The sequence below is a fragment of the Phoenix dactylifera genome, chromosome 2 (assembly GCF_051530095.1).
Source record: "Phoenix dactylifera cultivar Ajwa chromosome 2, Ajwa_hap1_PhDact_Kaust_v1.1, whole genome shotgun sequence".
Classification (NCBI taxonomy): Eukaryota; Viridiplantae; Streptophyta; class Magnoliopsida; order Arecales; family Arecaceae; genus Phoenix; species Phoenix dactylifera.
Window position 1 is genome coordinate 43,452,176 of NC_143191.1, and position 14,155 is coordinate 43,466,330.

Here is a 14,155-nt window from a genome sequence, read left to right on the forward strand (position 1 = left end):
GATAGATGAATGATATAGAATGAAGTACTTTAAGATTGTGTGAAAGCCATGGTTTAACCTCTTTGAATTAAGAGTATTTTAGTCTTTTTTTTTTTTTTTTTTTACTCCGTTAATGGTGTTAGGATCCAGATAGATGGTTGGGCCATATTACAATGAAAATGAAGTTTTGGCGGCTAACTGAATCTTTTTAATTATTGGAGGTTTAAGTGTAACTGGCTTAAACTTAAAGTAGTGCTTCTGTAATTTTTCAAAAAAAATTCACAATCACACAATTTAGGTGAACAAAAGCATCAATCGTGTGAATATGGTGCCCCTGTATGCTATATTCTTTTAGTTAGTTATAATAATTGTATATTTTTTATATTATTTACCATCATATGTGTCAAGATTAGTGAAATAATTTTTGCCTCACACATCCAATCCTCTTTCTGACAATAAAATCAAATTAAGCTTAGTGCTCCCCTTTACCCCAAAAGGACAAAATAGATATCGTGTCGTGAGAATCCGTAATATGCAATTCCATTGATCCTATTTCCATAGTTTGTATGTTATTGATTGTGAGACACAGCGATGAGAGACTCACGCATCGCTGGTGCAACTTTTTTGAGTGAGATTTCATCAACCTAGTAAAAGCTCTAAAAGTATCTCCATGGGACCCATATGAATTTTTTTTTTCAAATCCATTCAAATTTAATCACGAGTACTACGATCGGTCCGTAATTAGCCTTAATAAGCTAGGGGCTATAGCGTCCCTTAAGTCTACAGGGGTTATAGACCGGATCCGCTTTGATACTATTTGTAATAACTCAAAATTTCACCCAAAATAGTTAACCGAAAGATATTATGTGGATTACATCTATCTAGAAAATAACCGATTAGAGACTAAATACATATTCATATGGATCCTAAGTTTCATATATCTAGAGAAAAGTTATAGTTATCTGAATAATATTTTATATACTGAATCATATATTCTATAATTTTCTATTTCTTTTTTTTAAAAATTTTCAGATGTATTTTTTGCTCGAATATTTTAAAATATTAGATTCAACCAAAAAAAAAAAAAAAAGGGCAGGTGCAAATGACAATGGGGTGATGGGATCACAAGTTTATCCTTCGGTGGGTTACCTTTTTTAAGTGGAGCTGTGTGTTGGAATGCATGCGGTGTCTCTCTCAAACACTTCAAAATGCTATATCGATGGTGGTAGTAGTGGCTTTTTAAAAGAGTTATGCTTTTAAGGACAATCATTCACAATCCTCGGCTACTCCGTACGTTGAGGTGCAAGTGAAGCAATCTCGCGGACTTTTACCCACCATAGCTAATAAGGAACCACTAAGCTGTGGCTAGCCTTCAAGGGACCACTAGCTAGTTATTACTTCAGTCTTTGTCATTGATTAGGAGGTCAAGTAGGAAATTAGGATCCACAGAAGGCTTAAAAAATCTACTGCTGACACTATGCAAGCTTTAGCTTGCACATTGGTGCCCATAAGTCATAGTTAGGTTGCAAACTGTATTCATACGAATTCGTCAATTAAGATACATATGTTTACTTGAGTAGCACTGTTATCATTTGCAAGAACTCATAGGTGCTGCATTCTTGGTCATGTGAGACAAATCCGCTTGAACGAGATTGCCCTCAAGGCCTTTTACAAAAGTCCTGAGGCTACTGCTGGTTTTGCAGTGCGTTGCTCTCGCTGTCCTCTTTGCTTCAGTCTAACGTTATGAACAGGGGAAAGTGGTGCGAGGAGTGACATCATATTTGGGTAGGAGGAAATCAATTTGGAGGATGGTGTAGGTAGGAACGTCAAGCATTTATTAGTGGGAGCCATATTTTTCTTTGCTCCAACATGACCCACTACCACATTGAAATTTGACATGGTTTCATCTCAGGTTATCCAAACTTGAGCTACTCTAATTACACCGCGATCTTCTTCTTCAGAAATAAAAGGGAAAGCAGCCAAGAAGGACCATGATCATTGACTACCCTGCTGCAAACTCTTACCTTTGAGGGACCCAAAATACACCATAGCATTTTGTCATGTTAGGCAGGTGTAAATTCAACTAGGCCATTCTTTAAGTTCTAACATAACAAGGCAGGTTATTGAAACCGACCATTAAATCTTATGCTTTTTGATGATTGGATATAGTATAAAGGTGGCAATTAGGTCGGGCCGAATTAGATACAGGTTAGGTCAGACATATGAATGGGTCAAAAATTTGTAAACCTGAAACCAGCTTTTCTTTACAAAGTCAGTCAAAATTCAAATTCGAATTTGATCTTTTTTTTTTTAAGTAGAAAACATAGCCCTATCTACGATGAATTAGATTAAGTTAAATGAGTTAGGCAAAAAATGTATAGAAAAGATAATATGCAGTTTTTGATTTTGAAATATAAAATTTCTGATTGATCTTTTCATTATCAAAAAAAATATTAATTTTATTTCTGCAAAAATGTGTCTGGACGTGCGTTTAGTTCTATATTGATTATGTAATAGACCAATTCTCGGTATCTATGCGATATCAAAAAAAAATAAATAATATTTTTTGATTAGTATTTTTTTCAGATGAAATTTAATTAATTGATGGCACTCATTATATATGCAGCATTTCGTACCTAACGTTTTCTTGATTAATGGGATCATGTGGTCGATAAATATGTTTTTTTTCTTCCTATGGTTGATCAATCAAATGTCTCTCGCCCGAATCAAGACGCATACATTGGACGCGACAAGTACCGGACCCGAGTACAACAGACTGATCGATTATTAGATTCCCGGAAAAGTTTCAAACAAACCAAACTGTTAAAACTCAAAGCACGCCGTTAGCTGATGCGGCTCAAGCATTTAGACCCGGCCAGCTTACGGACCAGGCCAAGTAACGGCCGTTGCTAAAGTTATCCGAGCGATGGCGATTCTGGTAATATTGGTAAAAATCTAAGGGCATTTTGTGTAGGGACAGTCCAAAAAGACCAAAAGGGCTCGTCCGTGGCAGATGAGATGACGACCAGCCGACGAGCAAAGCTTCACCCCTTGGAGAATGTCTGACTAAAACTCCCACCCTAACTGGCAGATTGAACCCAGCCTTTGACCGAATCTCCGCCGTTGATTCCCCCTCGCCCGAGATCCGATCCCCTTCCTATTCTTTTCCTTATTCTAATTAATCTCCACGCCAATCCTCCGTTACCATTTGTGGTCCGTTACGGTACTACGCGGAGGAGCTTAATCTCCATCACCTTGTCTTATAACAATGTAAAGATAGTGTTACATTTTGCAAACTAATGGATCTCGGTTTACAACTGTGAGGAAGAGTGTCTGCTAACTACCTTATGCAGTTTATAGGTGTATAAATTTTTAATGGATATATCAAAGAATTTAGAGAAATTATGGATTCAGAACTTACAAAGGTAGTATTTACAAATTGAAAGAGTAAAACTAATTAAATCAAGTAATTAAGTTTCATGCAACTAACCAAATTAACTTAGACATCTTTTAATTTATTTATAACAAATAATCATCCTGTTCGTCACTCACAATACATTCCAATAAATTTGAATATTACCAAAATAATGAATTCTTTGTGAACATAATATTCAATCAAAGACATTCTTTGCAGTACAATTACCCATTCTATGAGAGATGATAGCGGTAAGCTCACCAAGAGGGAAAGGATTCCATAAAGTGATTAGTTTAACCCTTACTATCATAAATTTACTGGGCCAACAAAGTAATTAAAGTACAATATTAAAAGTGGGGAAAAAAGAGGAAAGAAAAAAGAGAGGGAGCCCGCTGGGTTTTGGTTTTTGGTTGGTCCACCTCATCCCTAATCCCACCCCCCTTCCCTTCCGATCGGATCTGTTATTTCCTTTTCTAGGATAACTCTCATTCCACCCCCGTCCCAACCCTCCGTTTTAATAATGGCACGATTTAATGAACCCGCTCCTCCGCCACCTGGTCTCTGTTTCCTCACCTCCCACGCCTCCCTCCCTTCCCTTCCACCAGCATCGCTCCCACCTCTCCCGTAAAAATAAACACCGCCCGGAGGCCAAAACAACGCCAAGAAAAGTAGAAGCAGGAACGAATGGAATCCAGGAAGGCCAGAACGCAGAGAAATATTAGATATGGAGAGAGAGAAGAAAGGCGACGCCTTTGGAGATAGATAGATCCTGGTGTCGGAATTCGGTCATCGAATACTTGAACGCGGTTTTAAGGATTACAAGCGTAGAGGAGTGGAGAGGAAAGGAGGAAGGGGAGAAGGGAGAAGGGAAAGGGAAGAGGAGGAGGAGGAGGGAATGGGGAACGTGACGTCGTCGGTGGCGGCGAAATTCGCGTTCTTTCCGCCGGAGCCGGCGACATACGAGGTGGTGAGGGAGGGGGGAGGGGGAGGGAGGCTGTTCATGACGGGGGTGTCGCCGGACAAAAACGTGGAGGTGCACCTACTGGAGACCAAGGCCGGGAACCGGATCGCCGCCGCCTTCTGGCGACACCCCCTCGCTCGCTTCACCGTCCTCTACTCCCACGGCAACGCCGCCGACCTCGGCCAGATGGTCGACCTCTTCCTCGAGCTCCGCGCCCACCTCCGTGTCAACATCATGAGGTCTCTATTATTCTCCCTGTTTTGATCTTTTTGTTTTCGATGCCCTTTTGGTTAATTTTGCGTGCTTGGATTTTTTTTTTTCCCCTTTTTCTCTTTGATGGATAGATTTTGGTGGATGTTATGCACATACGTTTTTGGTTTCCTTTTTTTTTTTAAGGATAAAAGAAAGAATATAAAAAGGGGATGTTTTTAGGACTTTTGCGTTGATATCAATTTTATGTTATTTTTTTGGATCCATAGTTCGTGGAAAGATTGGATTTTTAAGATGAATTAAAATTCAGATTGTTTTCTTATGTGTAGTTAAAACGTGGTGCTCAATGCATTTGTTTAAAAAGTTTTGGTTAAAGGTCTTTCTTTATTCTATATATATATATATATATATTTGGTTGGAAATGAAAAGTTAAAAAATTGGGGGTCTTTTGGAAAAATGCTATGCGAAAAATTGGAGTCTTAACTAACTATTGTTCAATTTATTATCTTTTTTTCTCAAATCCTTTTCAGGGGTGATCACAATATTAATAGCTTGGTTGCTCGTATTCCTCATTTATGAGATTAATTCGCTACTACAATATAGGCTCCTTTCTCTGTTCTCCTCCTTTTTCTCCATTTTGGATGGAGATTCATGTAGAATTCTTTTGCATGCGGTGTTGCTGGGATTTCATTATCCTTTTAGATTTTAGACAGTGAGAAATTAAGAATCTGAGACTTTGCTGTTATATTCTGCACGAGTTGACGGATGTTTTTGTTATTTTTTGCAGTTATGATTACTCTGGTTATGGGGCTTCCACTGGGAAGGTGAGCATAATATGAATAGATGCATGAGTGAGATTTGTTTTTTTTTTGTATGTAGGCTTTGAAAATGAGCATCTTAGTGGTTTTGCAATTTTTTTGAGGAAAATATCTGATAGCCGTACTACTGTCATCTATAATTCGTTGAGTTAGATCATGCCTCCCTTGCGATGGCCTTTGGATTTGTCAAGATAGGAGGGGCCAAACTGGAAGCTAGCAGGATGTCCTGTATCAGGGAACTGTTTCTTTCTGTGAATACTTCACCTGTCATGGACAGATCAGGGGGTGTGGGGGATGAACTGCTTGGATCAAGTGAACAAAATCTTCTCCTTTGAAAGATTCTCGACATCATCCATTCACATGATACCACTTGTCCTTGTCACTGATTAATATGAACAGCAGCATCAAAACAGAAATAGCAACACATGCTTGTCTTTATTCTGATTTTTCTAATAAAAATTACTAGTCTTTCCAAATGTTATAAATTCAGGCCACTTCTTAACTTGGACATACCTGAAATATCACAACATCAGAGGTCCTAGTTGTTACAGTCTCCTAACTACAGATTCAATAGGTTTTTGGCTTAATGCTGCCAAAAAAATAATACTATTGACTGCCCACATGTAGGTCAATGATTGTACACTAGCAACTCCTTGTCATTGAGATAAATCTCATATAGCCAATGTAAGAGGTGATCTGTTGATAAGATCTTCGGCACATAACCCTGTTATGTGCTTCTTTCTTGAAAGTGCATAGTGGAAATCTTGACAAAACTTGAAACAACTTTTATGGTCATAATAGGAAATAAATTCTAGACAAGTTTTAATTGTAAATACTCTCTGTTCCTAATGCCATTTCTGATGTTATTCTGTTTCTCTTGTAATTGGCCATCCATCTCAAAAGCCATCGGAGTTCAATACGTACTATGACATAGAGGCTGTTTATGATTGTTTGAAGAAAGAGTATGGGATAAGACAGGAGGATCTGATTTTGTATGGCCAGTCTGTTGGTAGTGGACCTACATTGCACTTGGCTGCACGCTTGCAGAAACTGAGAGGTGTTGTCCTTCATAGTGCAATCCTATCAGGCATACGTGTCTTGTACCCTGTGAAGGTGACATTCTGGTTCGATATTTTCAAAGTAAGTTTTGATGCATTTTTCATGATTTTCTTGCATAGTTAGATTTTCGGTTGCGTACTGAGCAAATCTCGCTGGTCATTTGCAGAACATTGACAAGATACGACAGGTCAGCTGTCCTGTTCTTGTAATACATGTAAGTCCTTATCCATTGGACATGTAAGTTATATACATTTCCTATTTCATGTTTGCCCCTTGCAATGTAATTTCTCTTGTTGTCACATGAGCCCCTTTGTGCATAACCATGCTGCAGTAAAGAATTCGTAGGCTGATGCATCGAAAGCACTAACAGTATGCGCAAGTTTAAAAATCATTTTAAGTTATTTGTTTGTCTCTTTCACAAGTACGTTTAATTTTAGAGATGGTGACCAGTTTCTGGGTATATACAGCCTCTAATTATAACTTGACCAGTAATTGGTATAATCACAAGAAGCTTTTGTTTGTGTGGAATTATTCAACCTCGAGGCCTAAAGCTAACACCATCTTTTGCATAGCTGTTGAATTATATATTTGATAGTTTATTTTTTATATGTCATTAAATGGAAAAGTCAAATAGAGTTTGTTTTTTCACGTCTCTTAAATTGAAAAGTCAAGGCTGTGTGTATTCTTCTTATGGACAGAGAGGAAAATTGATAGGCCGGTTTAGCTCTTTTAAGGTTTTTCAAAAGAGTGGGCTGCATGTATTGGGTGCCATAGCCTAGTGAGATCAACAGAGGAAGAGGAAGCATACTTCATATTTACTTGATGAAGAAACATGCTGGGACAGATTGTCCCCTTCATTTTTTGTGGTTGTGAAATTAACCCTTCAGAAACTATTTTTCTCACCTGAGCTACACTTTGTTAGGTGTCTTACATATCTATCTTCAGCATCCGTTTGTGGCTAGGCTACATGATCATATCTTAGATGTCTGGCATATGCTGGAGTGTGTCAAAATGACAATCTGCCCAAAGTAATTATCTACATATGTTGAGCCCTGTTGTCCTAGAGGAATCTACTTAACTGTGTAGCACATAATTCTAGCTTGTTTGAGCAAACATTATCTGCATAGGGCAGAAAAATTTCCTGACAAGTTCACAATGTTTATAAAGCGTTTTTATGCACAAGCCGCATAACAAACATGTCACATGTAAGTAAAGTACTCCCACCTATGCTTTGGTGTATGTATGTATTAAGTTCCTATGCTTTTCTTATAATTTTCATAGTGATCTTTCCAATTGATTTTGCGAGGACCTATGTAGGCATGTGTTTAGTCTCACATTGATTGTGTGCTAGGGAGGTTTTGAATATTTATACAGGGCCAGAGAATCTATATAATATTTTCTTGGCTAGCCTTTTTGGGTAAGATTCTGGATCATTACAAATGGTATCAAAGAAAACCTGGCCCATGGCATGTGCGGACTAGAGGGCACTGTACCACGAGCTCTTTTAGGACTAACCATGGGCCGATCGTGGTATGCTTAGATGTGAATTTAAGTGGGTTGAGACCCTTAATGTGATGAGAATGCTAGTGCTTAAACGTGAAGAGTATGTGAGGAACGTGCAGGCATGTCTTTAGTCCTAGAGTGGTTGTGCATTATGGAGGTCTTGGGTACTTATACAAGGATAAGATATCCAAATGATATCTTAAAGACTAGCCTTTTTGGTTGAGGTCTTGGGTCGCTGAAAATGGTAACAATCGTGGTGGATTGTGGTGTGGTGTTTATGATTGAATTATATTTGAATTTGATTGTATTTCATCCCCTAGTTTGGCGGGGGTGCTAGGGCATAAATGGGGTAAGGAACCGTGCTGGCATGTGTTTAGTCTGATATTGCTTGTGTATTGAGAAGGTCTTCGGTACTTATACAGGGCAAGGAACCCAAATATGACCTTCTAGGCTAGCCTTTTTGGGTGAGGTATTGGGTTGTTACAGATTTTTATTCTAGTTTTGGTATACTTGGTTAAGCAGTTCTACTTTGGCTGAAATATTTCACACTTCAATCAAAAGGTATTCTGAAACTATAAGTTTGAAACTTCATTAAGGAAAAGCTAATGAATGAGTAGAAAGCCTATTAATGAATGTAACTCGTCCATGCTAGTTAGCAGAGATTGGCAGGTCTGTACCAGTGCATTACTGGAACTCAGTACTGCAGCGTGGCAAGCACTGGTTCTTTAGTTAATCCTATTGTATTTGATTTAAACAGAAATGGCTTTCTTATAGAATAGGGCCAGAAAAAGGGGGCAGGTTTCAACATCCAACCATTTTTGTAAAAGAGTCATATATAGATTGGATGTGCTTTCAAATATTCTTGTATCTTTTTAATTGTAAGTCCATTTAACATGTTTTGTTGGTAGACTAGTAAGTGCTGTTGTGGAGAGCAGCACTTGACAGAGCTTTTAAACTTCTTTTTTCTTTCCCTTTTCTAGAGTAAGTTGCTAAGCATTGATTTGCTCAAGAAAAAAGGTGTTATGCATTGATGCCTGTGCAACTAATGCAGGAGGAAGCAACATAGTGTATGTTGCATAATTGATCGATAATGTTCTGATGACCTTTAATCAATTGGAGTAGTTAGGCTTGGAATCTTGATGGGTTCATGCAGAAGAAAGCAGAAGATCTATGTAGTTAAATTTCATGCTGGAGGCTGGTCGTATTTTAGTGAAACTTTGATTAATTCAATTCTGGATTTGGATGCAAATTGGCTGCTTGAGGAAGCAAGAAGCATATGCAGTTTACTCCTGTCTTGAGAGGATACTGAAGCTTACTTGGAAGTCAAGCCTATAGTTCTTACCAATTAAATTTATGACCAAAGGAGTGGAATGCATTGCACGGAATGTGCTGAAGATTTATGCTAGTGCAAAAGAATGTTGAAACACAGATCTCAATGTATCCATCACCTTAGAGGAAGCTGATTCTCATTTATGCCATAACTAAGTCCATAACTATTCATGTTATCCCATGCATGTTTCATCTCATGGTTTTTCACCTAATACTATATTATTCTGCGTTAGATTTGTTGTTTTTTCCTTTTTGTCTAGATCTTTTCCTACTGTCATGCACCTTGCCATGGTTGGTTGATAGTTTTTCGTCGTCGTTCTTGTTTTCTTCATCATCATCATTTTTAAACTTTTTAAAACTTTCCCGGTTTTAAATGCTTTTCCCCTTTGATGTTTCAAAAAGTGTCACCTAATTTCATTTTAAAGTTTCAAGGGTTCTCTGCATAATGCTTTTTCTTTTAAATTTCAAGTTTTGACTGCTAACACCTTTGTCATTTGCTTGACTGTTCTCATTGACCTGCGAAAGGATTTCTTCCCATTCAAATTTTTGGATTCTTAAAAATGGCATTCAAATTTTGCTTCTAATCTCTAGTCTTATAGCAGAGCATGGGGTCAATGGCATGAATTTCTCATGGAAGAAAAGTACCTCAAGCAGCTTTATAGAAATTTGTGTTTGCTCGACAAATCTAAAATTTTTATATGCTTATTAATAAATTCATAAAAGTTTTTCGTCGGCCTGCAAGAAGTAATTTGTAGACCCATCTGAAGAGTTCATATTTTTAGGTAAGTCTGAAGAATCCATGTTTACTGGAAAAGATGGCTCCCGTATCTGATGAGGCACAGGTTAACATGTGGAAAATTCGGACTTGGAATCCTGTTTCTCTTTATTTTTTATTCTCTTTGCTGGACTTATTTATTTGAGATCTAATGATTCAAAGCTGATTTTTTTTTGTTGACTTACCTATTTGTTTTTTTGTTTTGTGCTCAATGTTTTTTTTTTTTTTTTTTGAGGCTAAGAGGACATGACTGATGGAGAAAGTAGGTGAAATCATTGACTTTAAAAATTGTGCTCAATGTTGTTCACTTGATAAAAGTGATAATAGTGGTTGAACTTCATATCAGATATCTCAAGTTAAATCTCCAAGCTTATACATTTCAATCTCTTTAGTTTTTTTTTTTATCTTAAATGTTTACAGAGTTACCATTGTTGTCTTTGTAAATGCTGATCATTGTAAACGCTAATTGATCAATTCGTTAATGCTAATCGATCAATCAATCATTTGCAGGGAACAGCTGATGATATTGTTGATTGGTCCCATGGAAAGCGCTTGTGGGAGCTATCCAAAGAAAAGTATGATCCACTATGGGTCAAGGGTGGTGGTCATTGCAATCTAGAAACTTATCCTGAGTACATCAGGCACCTGCGAAAATTTATCAGTGCAATGGAGAAGCACTCTCTCTCAAAGCAGCAGAAACAAAGCAATGCACCTGCATCGACCATCGCCGAAGTCAAACACAACAAGTGTTTGAGATTCGGCTTAAAATGACATCCTCTGACGGGATTCAGAAGCAGTTCACTCTTTTAGGAGCCGGTTACCTGTTCATGGATGCCTGCTGGTTTCCTAGATGTAAAAAGAAAAAAAAAGGCTTATACAGGCATCTCATCTGGAGTATGATCTCAGTGACAAACATGAATCAGCTTTAGATGTTCTGTCCAGAAAGTTGATACACCTTTTGAACGCTGGGCAGAGAACACAAATCCTGAGAAGATCTTAATCGACAAACTATTGTTTCTGGGGTCAATTTGCTCTTGAGAATTGAATTATTTGTATGACTTTGCGAGATCCCGGGTTTCTGTAAACACTTTCGGATCTGAAAGCAAATATATGTTTCGTTCTCTCTTATTTATTTTCAAACTAGTATTTCCTTGTGAAGCCGAGGCTATTCTTGCTGCAGAATTTTTCAACTAAGCATCATTTTGTCTGCTGACTTCATGATCTGACAGAAATCTGAGCTAAATGATCCAAGTCTAAAATGCGAAATCCTGCCTATTAAGTTAGAAACATTTCGCGGATCTTCTGGTCCATTTGGCCTGATGGTCAAGCTGAGGCCCAGGAAAGTGGTGAATGGGAAGCAATTTCTAGCCCAGGGCCTAGTCCAAGAGGGCCTGGTTCAGCCCATAGGTGACTTCACGAAAAGGTCCAAAAGGTGCAATCATGTATGCCCAACTCATCCCCACCGCCTTGAACAAATGATCAAATAGTTGACGAGTAGGCCTCTGAAAGACCTAGGCCAGATCTAATTCTTAAATGGAACTCAACATGCAAGCTTATATTTCACAAACTAATTATAATTTCACCAAGTTCATAGTTGGAATTATTTGATCATCAAATATGGATATGCAATGTAATGATAATGAGATCACTCCCCAACTTTTTTTCTACTGCAATAGCCATACAAGAGCATATTGTTTATTTCATTTGTTTCCTTGAGTTGGGTCCATAGTGTTTGGAGAAAGAGGGCAATAATCAACCTAAAAACATGAACATATTTTATACACACACACACACACACTACGTATGTATGTATATATGTATGTACTAATGCATGTATGCATGCATGTACGTGTATATGTGTGTATGCATCAAAGTCCAACATGTATACCGCACTCAACCCAATTATAGAAGCTCTTCTCCATTTGCTCGTTGAACCTAACGCAATGCGCACATGAATGCCAAACTTGGTCAGATACTGCTTTAAAGCACGTCCACACAAATGTCATGCAATGCCAAACACACGTCCAAAAAAAAAACAAACGAGAGAAATTATTGGGTCATCCTGTCATCATGAGCTTCAAATGATATGAACAAACATAGCCTCATAAGCACCGCAGCCAGCATCCTTTTTCCTAGGTATGGACCACTTGGATAAATTCAGCATAGCTGCTAAAAAGAAGACCACCAATTCACAACACAAAACCCATGACCCCTTTTAGAAAAGCTTATGCACACCATAATGGCATGGAAGAAAGATCATGAGGAAGAGAAGAGAATGGATTGTCCCAACGCTAGGATCCTTTGGGACTATAAGAACAACATCGCAAAACAAACCGTTACGAGGTATTGTCCGCTCTAGGGGAGGGCTGCGTAGGTACTTCACCCCCGCATGATTTTGTCCCTTCGGTGCGACTTTTGCTGCTACCAAAAGGGCCCTCGCAAAGGAAAGAGAATGAAACCCTTATAAGCACGACTTTTTTCCACTACTCAAGCAGTATGCGACTCAAGTGGTCCCTGCCCCATCCGCCCTCCAACGGAAAGAGTCGTACGGGAAAGTTTCAGCGGGGCTCTCAACGAAAGCACCAACTGTTAGAGCACGGAAATGGACGGCCTCCGTTACGAGGTATTGTCCGCTCTAGGGGAGAGCCACGTAGGTACTTCACCCCGCACGGTTTTGTCCCTTCGGTGCGACTTTCGCCGCTACCAAAAGAGCCCTCGCAAAAGAAAGGGAATGAGACCCTTATAAGCTCAACCTTTTTCTACTACTCAAGTAGTATGGGACTAAAGTGGTCCCTGCCCCATCCACCTCCCAACACTAGCTTCGCACATCATAGCACTCCTCGCATCCCCCGGGCTCATGAATCCCTACTAATCAAGGATGCTTTTAGTCAAGTTCCGCAGCTATGTCTGCACCTTCCATGCACAGCCACAGTGGAAGCACATACTCCACTTTGGCAGCTACTAATAAAGTTTTCTCATTCTATTTGTAGCTTTGCCTAACCATCTATACTTTCTTCATGGGAAAAACTTGTACCTATCAATCATCCTTGTACCCTGTACACTGTAATGCTAATGCCGTGTCCATAAGTTAGGCGAGGGACCGCATTGACTACTTGAACTATATCAAGCTGGTGACCTCTCAAGGTGCCGACTTGCTAATTTCAAACCCTAGAGTTTAAAGTAATGCAACCTAATGTGTCAACTAGGTCAATCAACCGGTAATAGGGTCAGATAAAATTAAATCGGTATGACCTAATACGTATAGACCTAATCATATTCGGATGAACCTAAAATAACCACATTTCATTGAGTAATTGGATTAGGTCTTTTTATTCTTTCTTTCTTTTTTTTTCCTTGAGAGAGAGAGCATGACCTTCTATAATGTCTTTAGAGAGATATTTAACCCATCTTTTAGGTTCCACTTAGTTTTCATGATCCTCATTGGTACCTAACATTAAAGTTTGAGTCTTGAGAGCTTGAAATTGTTCAACGAGGCTTCAAGTCTCCTTCATCCAACTTTCGAGTATATTTACTTTCGATTCATTCTCCAACAATGGACAAAGCCATCGGACATCAGCAATACATCAGAAAGCACAAGGCCAAGCCAGTCCAACAATGGAAAACATTCATGCACTGTCCTTTCTACTAGCCACCTCCATTTCACACGCCTTTAGCTTAAACAAATTAAAGAACATATAACAGGTGGCTGTAACATCAAGTCACAAAGAACTCTTCGGATCTCTTCCCAGATTCGTTAGTGATTGACTCTGACGAATGGAACAAATGTCCTTGTTGCTTTGCAGGCCTCTCCCTTGTAAACATGCCACAAGAGGCATACTGATCAAGAAAATTAGGTATATACCAGTCACATATGGACCTAGGGGTGGCAATCAGGTCAGATTAGATAGGAATTGGATTGAATATAGGTCATATCAAAAATCCAGATCAGAACCAACCTACATATTAAACACGCAATCCGATCCTTCCCATATAATCTGTTTATTAGACAGATCAAGTCAGGTTTAACAGATTAAGTAAGTTTTTAACAGGTTAAATATGTTAAGCGGATTAGTTCAAATAAGATAGAAACAAGGTGACCAGGTTTT

General features: G+C 38.6%; 1 protein-coding gene across 2 annotated transcripts; it reads left to right on the forward strand.

The window, feature by feature from the left end:
* The first annotated feature begins 3,886 nt into the window (after positions 1-3,886).
* On the forward strand, positions 3,887-11,177 carry LOC103724250 (alpha/beta-Hydrolases superfamily protein). Of its 2 annotated transcripts, none has more exons than XM_008815447.6 (5): positions 3,887-4,594; positions 5,353-5,389; positions 6,287-6,523; positions 6,609-6,656; positions 10,560-11,177. In XM_008815447.6, the coding sequence occupies exons 1-5, from the start codon at positions 4,290-4,292 to the stop codon at positions 10,818-10,820; spliced, it is 888 nt and encodes a 295-aa protein (XP_008813669.4). In that variant the 5' UTR covers positions 3,887-4,289; the 3' UTR covers positions 10,821-11,177. The 2 variants fall into 2 exon arrangements, with proteins under 2 accessions (XP_008813669.4, XP_008813670.4); XM_008815448.6 differs by having other exon boundaries at positions 3,888-4,594; positions 6,609-6,679.
* Positions 11,178-14,155: the final 2,978 nt, after the last annotated feature.

Bases quoted from the DNA above. Each gene is read 5' to 3' on its own strand.
- LOC103724250 (XM_008815447.6), top strand. From the start codon at position 4,290: ATGGGGAACGTGACGTCGTCGGTGGCGGCGAAATTCGCGTTCTTTCCG. The intron at 4,595-5,352 runs GTCTCTATTATT...TATTTTTTGCAG, and splicing joins CTCCGTGTCAACATCATGAG to TTATGATTACTCTGGTTATG. The intron at 6,524-6,608 runs GTAAGTTTTGAT...GGTCATTTGCAG, and splicing joins TCTGGTTCGATATTTTCAAA to AACATTGACAAGATACGACA.